We start from the raw sequence: 12237 nt of genomic DNA, 5'->3' as shown, positions 1-12237 counted from the left end.
CTCCCATTCACTACCATGAATTCTTGAAGGAGAATGCCTGGGCGCGGTCTCAATTGTCATAGCCACCGCCGCGCGCCTCACGTGGGCGTGTCGCGCCGTCTGCGTGGAAGCTGCTCGAACCCGCCACTACTAATTACTTGCTGACTGTACGCCACCCTCTGAGCGCGCCGAAACATATCATCATCCCCGAGCCTAGCTAATTTCTCTGCCCTACTTGCCCGCGTTCAGGCCTACCTGTCTTCTTGGTCGCCACCACTCATCTGACCTCTTGATTGAGGATGTCGACCGGAGGGATGCCTTTACTTAGCGGGCCACCACTAGGGCCTGTAGAGAACGAGCAATCGTGTCGGAAGTGTGACAAGGAGTTCAATATTCTGTTCGCGCGTTCACGGCGATGCAATCATTGCGGTGAGTCTTCCGCGGTCAGCTCTGCATTGATGAGCCGTTTATAACCCGTTCGCGGACGCGGCAGGCTATCTGTACTGTCATTCATGTACCGACTTCCAGGCGCTCATGCCGAGAGGTGGCCCAGAGGCGGGTCCCGGGTACGATGGCGTGCCCGTATGCGCATTTTGTGTGGACAACTTGACCAGTGCGTGCACGCCCTGATCATACATCCGTACTCGGCTGAGCATGGCAGCGGCCAGTCACGGCTGGAGGGAAGAATTACCTCAAATCGTTGCCTCTTGCGAAGCTGAAGAAGTACGCTCACGCATACAACATCACTGTAACTGGCATCTTCGAGAAGAATGACTTGATTGATGCTCTCATTGTAGCACGAGTGCGTTGTTCTGTCCGCCTTTTCTCAGGATGTGGCCTGACTTATAGACATAGGAACCTAACGGTTGTCTACCGCGCGACAATGAGGTGGGTCTATCTGATGTGTGGTTGTATGCAAATGGTGAAGTCTGCTACCCAGGAATGGTACCGCAAGTACTCTGTACCCAACCGCAGGAGCAACCGTCCACGCGGGCTGTTCACGCGGGCTATGGATGCCATGGGGCCGGATCGCCATCCATCAACCCCACAGCCACAACAGCCCCAGGCCCGCCCGCAACCACGACCTCGTACGACGTCGGGTCCAAGCAGCTTCCCTAGACCAGATCTTGACCCTCGCAGGCAGCAGCAGCAACAGCAGCAACAACAGCAACAGCAACAGCAACAGCAGCCGCAGCAGCAGCAACAACAGCAGCATCAACGACGACAACAGCCTCAATACCATCACCCGTCGCCCCCTCCACGGCCACCGCGTTCGCCTCCGTCCGGATATCGCCCACAGCGTGCACAGCCTTCCTTCACGAGCACCCCAGGCCTCAATGTCCCAGGTGGCGGCTCACAGGCTCGCCAACGAGCTCGTGCGGCGTCCACAGGCGCGTCGCCCCGCGTTGCGTCGCCTGAGCCTCCTGTGCCGTCGTTGGACGAGCTCTTGGAGATGTCCGACGACGCGACGGCGCATCTGTCTATTCACACACTTAAGCAAGTATTGTTCCAAAATCACGTCAACGCGCGGCTCGTTGTTGAGAAGAGCGAACTTGTGAGCAAGGTGAAGATGCTTGTTGAGGAGGAGCGGCGGGAGCGGGAGCGCCACGCTCGAGAAGCGGAGGAAGAGGCAGAGGCGGAGGAGCAAATGAGGCGGGAGATAGAGGAGGCCATGCAAAGATCCAGGGAGGAGGCCGAGGAGCGCCAGAGGCGTGCACAAGAATCGCACGTCTCCGAGGCTACCACCCCTGAAGAACCTCTTGAAGACAGAGAGGCCGCGCACATGCAAGTAGACGAACACTCTGTCACGTCCCATAGCCAGGAGCCTGAGGAGGGTCGGAGTTCGGAGGATATGTCCCATCACTCCTCCGAGTCGCAACCACCCCCTCCCCCGCCAAAGCCTGCGGCACCTTCGCCCCCTCCAAAGGTGCTCACCCCGAATGCGCAAGCTATGGCTTCGCGATTGGAACGCACGGGTCTGTGCGTCATCTGCCAAGATGAAGAGGCCAACATTGCGATAGTTGATTGCGGGTACGTAGCGTTGTCCACTACATGTCCCCCTATCGTACTGAAATTGCTGCGTGTGTCAGGCATTTGTGCTTGTGTCGCGCGTGTTCCGAGCTCATAATGAAAGGCACGCGCGAATGTCCGCTCTGCCGAACGCGCATTGTCACAGAGCAGCGACTGTTGAGGATCTACAGGACATGATTGGTTATTGCAGTGCTCGCACACACAGATTGGATTACATTCGTGCTTTGTTCTATCTTGGGGTCTGTGACTATTAATTTTGGATCTGCAACTGGTTCGTCGCTGCTCTCAATATCATGTCACATGTAATATACGTTAGTGTCTTTCAGTGGCAAATGTCTTGTAACGTATATATCCGCAAATATGTATGCTTGAGTTTTTCCTTGTTCTCGTACGGCGCTGGCATTGTTCACTTGGAACAATGCATCAATGCATCAATGCCGGCAGCCATCGGCGTATGCCGTCCCTACATTGACCTGTTGCTCAATCTTGATCCTTGTCTACTTTCATTCTCGTGCATTCACCACACGTAGACATGCCCCCACAGGAACGGCCGGGCTTGCCATCTGCAAGCCACGTCACGCAGCATATTCAATGGCATCAAGAAGCCGCAGGCCTCCCATATCCTGCCACAGGCGGGAATTATATGGGCGCAGGCACGTCGCACCATCCCCTGCCCTCGTCTCTGGACGGCCCTCTGGAAAACCTGCGCACCTACACGTCCCAGCGTCTGGAGGGCCTGGATATCGCCGTCAACGGCATCTCACGCTCTGTGCTTCACGCGCGCGAACAGGCGCACGAGGACACCCTGAAGCTGGCGGGCTGGCTCGAGCGCGCGCACAAGCAACAACTGAGCGCGACGCAGCAGGTCTTCGAGCGCGTGGAGGTGCTGCAGGGCGCCGTCGGCCAGCTGCACTCCCTGCACGGCGAGAATACATTGGCGGGGCGTCTGCAACGCATTGAGTGTGTCTTGCAGGAACTGATGGAGAATATAAACGACCCCGACGCCGCGCGTGAGTTAATATACCTGAGTATATTGTATTTGGGTACGCAAATCTAATTGACGTGCTCAGGCGACGTCGGTTCGTTCTCAACTGGTGCAGTGGCAGCCATTAATACCAGTGCAGACCAGATCGTACCGGCTAAGCAGTTCAAGGATGCTGGTACTGACGCCCATTCGTCGCCCTTAGTGGACATCGAGGTTCAGACTAATGAACCTACGGCTTACACTTCTGGAATATGCAGATGTAGGGATTGATGCCACAGAGCATACTTCGACAGCACCTCTTATACGATTTCAATCTCAAGAAGCTGTGGATATGTCTCCAGATCCAATGGATCCTTGGCCTGTAGCACCTCCGACATCTAGCGGCCCCTCCCAATCTTCTACTGCAATCGACCCCACTCCTTCCGCGACACCATCCGCAAGTGGTCATGTTTCTGCAGTCGCTTCGTCCTTGTCTTCCATGACACATATTCCGCTTCCACGGGGCTCGAAAGGCAAGTCCAAGATGGATACAAACTCTAGAGCTCTTCTCCGGGCTGCTTCGCCGCCTCGGCGGACTAATCCATCACCACAGTCATCCCTTTCTAGTTTATCCTCACTTTCACTCTCTCCTCCCAAGGAGCCGCCATCGACACTACTGCCCCTGTCACTTCCTCTCCCTCGACGGAACCGTGCGCCCCCAACGGGCCCAGTGCAGATGCCAGTGCGGACCGCAAGTTTGCACTCCGAGAAGCGCGCTCTGAGCCGCAGTGTTGGGCAGCCGCGGGGGCGACAGCCGTCTCCGGACCTTGAGATTATTGAGAGGCCCGTGATCTCCGTGCAGAGGGGCAAGACTACAGACGTGAATGCGGCGAGGAAGTCAGTTGAAAGACTCGGCGAAACCCATACCAGTGAGGTCAAAGGCGTAGACAGGCCGCACAAGAGGCGCAAAACCGAAGGCAATACGGTCGACCTTGCCCCGGTAAAACGAAAGCTTGGTCGTCCTCGTAAGACATTGGACGTCGTGCCAGCGATGGCACCGTCTGCTTTGCAGCCTGTCGCGAATTCCTCGAAGCACAATTCAATAAGCCAAAAGCCGAAATTACCCCGTTCTAATGCGCGATGCAAGTGGCCGGAGATGATTGAGGGCGATGCGGCATTCCAGCGCGAGGTGAGTTGCATCTTTGCTTCGCATGTTCAACCCCATAACAGCTCTGGATGCTCGATGCAGTTCGTACAGTGTGATAAGTGAGCTGTATTAAGGCTTCGTTGCTGGCAAATCTAATGCCATTATAGTTGCGATGCGTGGTATCATTTCGGCTGTGTTGGTCTAAATATGAACGACCCACGTCTCGAGAGTGAGACGGAATATACTTGTCCTCCTTGTCAAGTGTCACAGTGCGCCTCATCTTTCTCGCGCGTTGTACACATCTGATGAGACTCTGGTCTCCCTTTTGTCATGTCGTATCCATCTAATTTCTAGGCAAGATCGTAAGTGTCTTGAAGGGTAATAACACAATATGACTGACAAATTGGTGTCTTGGGATTCTCTAGGCGAACGGAGACACATGGATAGTGTACATGACGCGAACTGCGCACGCCCAGACTGTCATTTAGAAGGAACCGCCGAACCGGACACAAAGGAATGGTTTGTGGACCGCATCATTGGGCGGCGTCCGCAGGCAGGAGACAATGTGCGGCGGGCCGACCCGGAATTCTTATGGCTCGTGAAGTGGGACGGGTACGTAGTCCTGCGATTTCCCTTGCTGCACGCACTTGACTGAGCTCACCGCTCGTTCAGCTTCACGGTGAAGGATGCGACTTGGGAAATGCCCGGGAACTTGGGCAGTGCCGCTAGGTATATCGATGAGTTCAAGGTTGCCGCTGAGCTCGAGGGCCACAGCTTGCTTGATTTATGGGAGATTGTGGTTCTGAACGAAGCTCAGATAGCGGGCTGGTAGGTGCTCGCACCTGAACCCATCAGTGCACCGTCGTATTGCTTGGTATAGTATGGTCTTGTAAGTACAATCGCTGCTGTCGTTGTGTCTCGCTTTGCTATTTAGTGTATTCCGCTGTCGCCTTTGGACTATGGCTATCTATAAATCTCTATAATTCTTGGGAGATTGTATCACATTATGATTCGGAATTGAATGCGGATGATGCATGCGATCAATTGCACCGAACGCGCGACGCGTTGACATGCAGACGCCACGACTTCCTCCTAACCTTTCATTTGTATACCTTACAACATGGCCCCAATCCCGAGCACGCTAGATGAAACGACTAGAAAACTCGTCGAGTCGTTGGACAGACGTCGAAAAGATCTGTCTGAGTTCCAGATACAGCGTCTACGGACATGCACAGGCCCGCTGCCTGTCCAGCAGCAGTATGCGGCGGAGCTCCGCGAGGACCTCGACGGATTCGCCCGCCAGGTTGAGGTATGGCGCCCCTGCGTTCGACACGGACATGCTCAGGACCGTCTGATAGAGCCTGGATGTTGCAGTGGACGACCAGCGGACCGAGCGGGACAGGCGCGAGCTGAGGCGAATCGTGGAGGAGTTCCGTGCAGCGTTAGTCAGGTGGGCGTGCACACGGTCCTTTCCCCTTGTATGTGGTCCCATTCACAGCTAGCAGCCTGAAGAAGGACACGCGAGCGGCCTTGCTTGCGTCGAAGCGCGCCATCGACTCGAAGCAGGTCTCGAACCGAGACGAGCTGCTGCGCTCGTCGGCCGTGAGGGAGAAGCAGGACCTGAACGAGAAAGTCACGTACGTACTCGGACTGTGTGCGCCCGGCCGTCCGGCAGCATGCTGAACCGCGGACCAGCGAGGACGCCCTCATGAAGGCGAACACCGACGTCACGGAGGCGCTGCAGCGGACGCTCACGCTCATGCAGGGCGAGCTCGAGAAGTCTGTCCTCTCGACCCAGCTCCTCGGTGCGTCCCGGCGCCGTCTCTCCCTCTCTGTATGCCCCTCACCATAACCCATGACGGTGCGCAGACTCGTCCACCGCGGCGCTCCGCTCGACCCTATCTACGCATGACGTGCTCGACGGCCTGCTGACCACCTCGAAGCACCTCATCACCGCGCTCGAGAAGTCTGACTGGCTCGACCGCATGCTCGTCCTCGCAGGGCTCGTCTTCTTCGTCCTCACCGTCGCCTTCATCCTCAAGCAGCGCCTCGTCGACCGCAGCCTCCGTATCGCGTTCTGGTGGACGCGCTTCCTCCCGGACTTCAGCAGCGACGCAGGCTTGCTCTACGCGGAGGGAAAGCGCGCCGTGAGCAGCGCCGTGTCAAGTGTCGTCGCGACGACGTCCGCGGTAGCGGGCTCCGTGGCCGCTGTCACCGCCTCTGCGACGCCGTCTGCGTTCAATGAAACCACATCTCCACCATCCTCCGCATTCCAAACACCACTCCTGGATACGCTGTCGACGTCTCTGCTTTCAACGGACCTGTCGGAGCCTACGCCAGATCTCGCCTTGTCGCAAACGCCTCCTGCGTCTTCTAGTATGACGGACTCGGGTGTACACGACGAGCTGTGATGTTATAGACAGCGATGCACTATTCTATTTCTCTAACCTGTTGTGGGTCCACGACGCAGTGTTGCCACTTGTGAACGCTGTACGATACGGTATGTATATCTTGACTGCATGTATATTTCACGATTCGGCGCGTGCTGGTTCCGCCCTTACAAGAGCGAGAGGTACTGATCCCGAGGGCTATGAAATAATGAGAAAGCAAACGGCGTGGTACCGCAGATGCGGCGAGAGACACCCGGGAGGTCGCAATGGCACCCTCGACACTCGAGCCTCGAACATTTGAATGTTTGAACGCTGTCGGATGAGAAAGGAGACAGGAGACAGGCTGAATGCGACCCCACAGCCTCACGCTCATGCGGCAGCGCACCGTCTGCCAAACATGCAACACCGCATAATTCAGCCTATTGTACGACGTTTCGTAGAGCAACAAAAGTTACAGCGGAGCAACAGAGCACGGACGCGCGTCTCGAAGATCAGCGACACTCAAACAAATTAATCAGAAGAATCCGGAAGCAAAAACCAACCATCAGCACCGTTTGTCAAACCACACCACCCTCCACTCGACAGCACCATCACCGTCACTCGGCAGCACTACCCACCATCACTCGTCGGCGGGCCTCTCCCCGGCCTCGTAGTTCTTGAACGGGTCCTTCCGCAGCGCCTCCGCCTCAGTAAGGCCCAGCACGTTCTTGTGCGGGCCGACCGCCTTGGGCCTCATCGCCGTAGCAGAAGCCGCGTGCGTCGGCGACGACGGCTGCGCGAGAACGAAGAAAAAACAAATGAAAGTAGCATGATGAGAACGCGCAACGCAGAGCGAGGGGACAGCGCGCCTACCTCCTCGTCGCGGTATGGCGTGAACGCCGGCGTGGCTGGCGCGTCCGCGCCGTCCTCTTCGTCGCGGAACACGACCAGCGCGCTCTTCTTCGCAGCAGGAGCAGGGGCAGAAGCAAGGCTAGGCACAGGCGGCGGCGGCATCTCCGCAGCCGCGCCCGGCTCGGGATCCCTGTACACGGGGATCCGCGAGCCAGAAGCGGCGCGCGACGAACGGCCCGCCGTCCTGAGCGTCGTGCCCGCGGCCTTCCGCACCTCGGGGACGTTCTCCTTGACGCGCGACTTGCGCGTGCCGAGCTCGGGCCACGGCGCGGCGGCGGACGGGTCGTTCTCCGCGTCCGCGCCCGAGGGGTCGACGAAGACCTGCATGCGCCCGTTCGGACGCGGCACGGACGGCGCGGGCGAGGGCGTCGCGAGCTGGCCGGGCGTGCGTGCGGAGCCCGTGCGGGATGCGCGTGTACGGCTCGAGGACGAGGACGAGGACGAGGACGCTTCAGCGAGGGCGCGACGGGTTGAGGATGATGATGAGGCGGAGGGCGCGGCGGGCTCGGGGGTGGTGGTGGCGGCGGCAGCGTTGATGGAGGACATCATGCGTTTCTGGAACTCGCGGTGTTTGTTCTGCAGGCGCTCGACGGGGGCGGCCTTGCGCGCGATACCGAGGAGGTACGCCTCGTCGGCCTCTGCTTTTCTTGACGAGAGTTGAGTACGGCGGGAGACAAGACGCAACACGATGCGGAGGGAGGAGAGGGCGAACGGGCGACTCACCTGCCGGCGCGCTCGAGCACGGTGGCGAACTCCTCGTACAGCAGCGCATGGGCGGTGCCAATCTCATTCACGAGGCAGAACTTGTATATGATGGCGGGCTTCTCGACGTAGCCGGCGTAGAGGACCCAGAGCTTGAGGTAGCGCACGTCGGCGCGCCAGCGGCCGGCGCGGTCGTCCTTGAGGACGCGGGTGGCCTCCTCGAGGAGCTCGAGGAGGCCGGACTCGGCGCTGTGGCCCTGGGGGTAGTTCTCGACGGTCCAGGCGACGAGGCGGCTGTAGGCGTCGAGGGGGTCGGCGTCGGGATCGTCGGGATCGGCGAGGGCGAGGTCGACATTGATGCGGAGGCGGGTGCGGGCGGCGGCGAGGCGGGACTCGCGCTGGGCGTGCGGGGTGGAGAGGATGGCGGAGAGGGCGGTGACGCGGCGGCCGGCGGCGAGGGGCTGGATGTTCTCCTTTGCGGCCTCGAGGAGGTCGCCGTCGACGATGGGGGGCTCTGTGTCGTCGAATACGTCTGCCATAGCGGCGGTATTGGTCGTGGCGGTGGGAAAAGGGGGGCGTGCGCGCGGGTGGCGCGGGGGCGCGAGAACAAAGGTTGAACCTGCAATAACGTGACCGTGTTGCCGGATCAGAGCGATAAATAAGAGCCGGAAATTGAATTGTGTACGCTTGGTCTCAAGTATTAGCGCTAGTTAACCGTACCCCAGTCTGAAGGCTGTATCTGCAGCCAGATGGAGACGACGAGTATAGCTCATTAGTGTCGAGGTTCCTGTCCGTTTGGGAAGGTAGCTTGCTCGTTTTGGACGCTTGCGACTTTTGGTTCTTTCACACCGGCCCTGTATGCCTTATAAACTGGCCTCGATCCCGGGAGGTGCAAATTCCCTCTTCCCCTCTTCCCCTCGTCTTTTTCTCGCAAAGCGGCATGGATGAGCGACCCGAGTGTCGCACATACCAGACAATCAGATGTTATTCGTGCATTTGTCGATCAACGACGAACGATTTATCTCACCATCAGCTGCTCGTGCGTGCATGTCGCTGTCGGAAACACACTTGAAGCCGCGTTGCATCCTCTCAAGGCCTCAGGGACTAGATCACACGATGCTTATGCACGACGAGGCCCAGCGATTGGTAGCACTATTGATAATGTTACATAACGTCGTGCGTACTGTGTCGTCTTCTTTCGCTTCATGCTGTCTCCTGCGGGTGGCCGACGAGCTTCACGTTGCTCACGCCCTCCCTGAGCTTCGCCAGTCCGAGAATGATGCCGTGCAAGCCATTCGGCAGTACCTCGACCCGGTTCGGCTGTCGCAAATCAAGACCATGGTCAGCATCCGCTCCCGCCCAGATCCAACGGCCCCGACCGACCTTGATCGCGCCCGTCTCCAACAGCCCCGTCAGCTGAGCGTACAGGCTGCGGCCCAGCGCACGGTTCTGCGGCACGTTCACGTTTGCGAACACGCTCTGGATCTTCCGGTCCTTCGTCTGCTTCGCCTCGGGCACCGCGTTCGCAAGCACAATCACCATGGTGCCATCCGGTGCGAGCAGCTCGTAGCCCACATTCTGCGTGTCTGCGCCCGACACTGCGTCGAATACGACCTCGATCGGCGCGGACGTGATCTGCTTCACCGCTGCGCGCAGTGCGTCCCCGGAGAGTGCGCGGTCAAGCACGTGCGTCGCGCCGAGGCCCTGCAGATACGCTGCGTTGTGCGGCGACGCCGTCGTGATGATCGGGCCGAACCCGGAGAGTTTCGCGACCTGGATGACTGCGCGTGGCACGGCGGCGGTCAGTCGGCCGCACGCGCATGAAGAAAGGCGGAACTCACCGTACTGCCCGACGGAACTCGCGCCGGCGAAGACGACAATGGGCTTTCCTGCGTACTTGCCTGCACCGCCGTCAGCCCACGGTGGAGTAAGGGCGAGCCCAGCGCTGTAGAGGTTGATGACGGCGGTAGCGAGCCCGAGGGGGACGGTGGACGCCTGGTCGAAAGAAATGTTGTCGGGGATCTGGTGCGTCCGGGAGGGGTATGGTGAGCGGCACGGTACGGCACAGGGGCATGATGGCGTACCTTCGCAGTGACGTCTGCATTGGAGAGCGTGTATTGCTGGAAGCCACCGTGGGTGATCTCGTTGATGACCCCCTGTGTGAGACTGCTCGGCCGTCAGCAGTGGACAAGGCTGGGAGAAGGGGGGACGAGACAAGCTTACACTCGGTCGCCCTTGGCGAACCCGGTGACGCCCTCGCCGAGAGCCTCAACGGTGCCGGCGATGTCGACGCCGTGCACGGCGGGGAACTTGTTGATGTAGATCTCATACGCCTGGATCTTCCAGTCGACGGGGTTGAGCGCGCAGGCGTGGACTTTGACGAGGATCTCGCCGGGGCCGGGGGTGTACACGGGGACGGTATCGACGAGCCAGTCGCCCTTTGCTTTGGGGAGCACGACTGCTTTCTGCTGGGCCATTGTAGCTCTATGGGTCTTGGGGCTTGAGGTCGGTGGCTGACGATGGTGGACAGGGCGATGTTCCGTTATGGTCGGAGTGCTCTTATACACAGGCACCCTCTCCTGCCTTACACAAGCATTTTTCAAGAGTCTTTCGTGCCGCGGAGATAGGGACCTGGCGTCATGCAGCAGGTGCTGACCAACGTCTCGATTCTCGATCGTCCCGCCGCCATCAAGTCATCGGTGAAACGCCAACTTTCCTTGAGCAACCTGACATGCTCAACGTTCCTTGATTCAGGAAATAAGGTGAGAATAAGAAGCAAAAGCAACGGTCTCTTCAGCTTATTTGCCTTCATCAACTTGAATCCAGGGACCAAGGCAAGGTGAAGGCTGTGCAGGAGGTGTGCGGTTTGAGTGATGATAAACCGGATTTGCCCATTTATTGCGCACACTGTGATCTCGATGACAAAGCGCCGGACTTCAAATTGATATCTTTTTAGCATGACGGCACCCACATGAGTCCGCGCCAGCTGCGCATCGAGCGTCGATCTCAGATGCAGAGATCACACACGAACGATCCAAGCACATACTGCAAGATCGCCAGTACTTTTGCACCGATCGTCCCCGCACGGCGCGTTCCCCTCCAGACTCCATTCGCATCTCGGTTGCGCAACCAGCCACCAAGCTTGGCGGGTTCCTTTGTCCCATTGGAGCCACCCGATGAAGCCTGGTGATCACTGGAGCATCTGCCGCCGAAGTCACCCTCCCGATCATTTGGATGCGACGCTACGCAGGAGATAGGGCAGCTCGGAGTCGACGTAGGGGCTTCAGCGCTCAGCTTCAACGGCAGCAGAACGTGGCATACGCGCTCAAGCAGCACAGCCCTGGCTCGGCGTAAGCTCCTTAAGCGGCTGTCGCCCCGATGGGGGACGCGATCATCGCGAAACGCGACACAGACGTGCACGCCGCAACATCACCCAGGGATTTGCCTCGCGCGGTGGATCTGAGATCAGCGGTCCATGACTTCACGTTCAGCCATCGTTGACGCTCAGGTCTTGCGAGACGCACCGGAATGGACGTGCCGGCACCTCGACAGAGAACGCGGCCGGAAATGGTGTACACACACGTTGTTGACTAGTACTTGGTCTGAAGACTGTATTTGCTGCTTGTAGGCTATCAGTGCCTGGGCTTAAGCTTTATCGAAGCCAGGGAAGCATGCATGACTCGAGGACATCCTTGCACAGTCCGTGATGTCATGATCGACATCCGACATGTGCATGAGTGCTGTATTTGCATGTGCAGTGTCTGGCACGCACAACGCCCGTCAGCGTCAGCATCCGCACAGAGCCCCTCACGGCCCGTCCCTCCTCGGACCCCCTCCGCACACTCATCCATCCATGCCAGCCTCCCGCCAGTCTCAGCCGCAATCGACGCCCGCCGCCCCTATAACCCCTTGGCTCTTCCGCGATATAACACACCCTCCTCCTCTTCCTTACTACCACACACTTACACACCATGGCCACCTCCCGCCCTAGCACTACCATGAACACCGCGTACCCCACCCGCATCCCGGGCGCCGCACCCCAGCCCCCGCGAGCCCAGGGCGGCAGTGTCGGAGTGCGTCCCCTTCCAGCCTCCCACAGCACCCCGCTGCTATTGATGCTGACACGACCCCCC

General features: G+C 58.8%; 4 protein-coding genes across 4 annotated transcripts; 2 read left to right on the top strand and 2 right to left on the bottom strand.

Annotated features, from left to right (window-relative positions):
• Positions 1 to 513: 513 nt before the first annotated feature.
• POSPLADRAFT_1047296 (hypothetical protein) lies at positions 514 to 4953 on the top strand (the record flags this gene model as incomplete). The annotated part of the gene is made up of 12 exons (XM_024479247.1): positions 514 to 592; positions 648 to 781; positions 835 to 867; positions 920 to 2010; positions 2201 to 2249; positions 2555 to 3020; positions 3081 to 3170; positions 3253 to 4163; positions 4224 to 4240; positions 4289 to 4350; positions 4598 to 4733; positions 4794 to 4953. 12 exons carry the CDS (start codon positions 514 to 516, stop codon positions 4951 to 4953), a joined length of 3228 nt encoding a protein of 1075 aa, XP_024337800.1.
• Positions 4954 to 5241: 288 nt separating this feature from the next.
• POSPLADRAFT_1057949 (hypothetical protein) lies at positions 5242 to 6532 on the top strand (the record flags this gene model as incomplete). Its single annotated transcript, XM_024480980.1, has 5 exons — positions 5242 to 5430; positions 5480 to 5571; positions 5627 to 5758; positions 5817 to 5926; positions 5991 to 6532. The coding sequence occupies 5 exons, from the start codon at positions 5242 to 5244 to the stop codon at positions 6530 to 6532; spliced, it is 1065 nt and encodes a 354-aa protein (XP_024337799.1).
• A 598-nt stretch (positions 6533 to 7130) lies between these two features.
• POSPLADRAFT_1147111 (hypothetical protein) lies at positions 7131 to 8643 on the bottom strand (the record flags this gene model as incomplete). Its single annotated transcript, XM_024486023.1, has 3 exons — positions 7131 to 7283; positions 7364 to 8048; positions 8126 to 8643. The coding sequence occupies 3 exons, from the start codon at positions 8641 to 8643 to the stop codon at positions 7131 to 7133; spliced, it is 1356 nt and encodes a 451-aa protein (XP_024337798.1).
• A 664-nt stretch (positions 8644 to 9307) lies between these two features.
• On the bottom strand, positions 9308 to 10581 carry POSPLADRAFT_1034548 (hypothetical protein; the record flags this gene model as incomplete). Its single annotated transcript, XM_024477028.1, has 5 exons — positions 9308 to 9424; positions 9488 to 9885; positions 9946 to 10126; positions 10189 to 10270; positions 10328 to 10581. The coding sequence occupies 5 exons, from the start codon at positions 10579 to 10581 to the stop codon at positions 9308 to 9310; spliced, it is 1032 nt and encodes a 343-aa protein (XP_024337797.1).
• Positions 10582 to 12237: the final 1656 nt, after the last annotated feature.

The sequence above is a fragment of the Postia placenta genome, assembly GCF_002117355.1.
Source record: "Postia placenta MAD-698-R-SB12 unplaced genomic scaffold POSPLAscaffold_9, whole genome shotgun sequence".
NCBI lineage: Eukaryota > Fungi > Basidiomycota > Agaricomycetes > Polyporales > Adustoporiaceae > Rhodonia > Rhodonia placenta.
The sequence above is the reverse complement of the archived record's forward strand: the minus strand, read 5'-3'. Positions and strand labels throughout refer to the sequence as shown.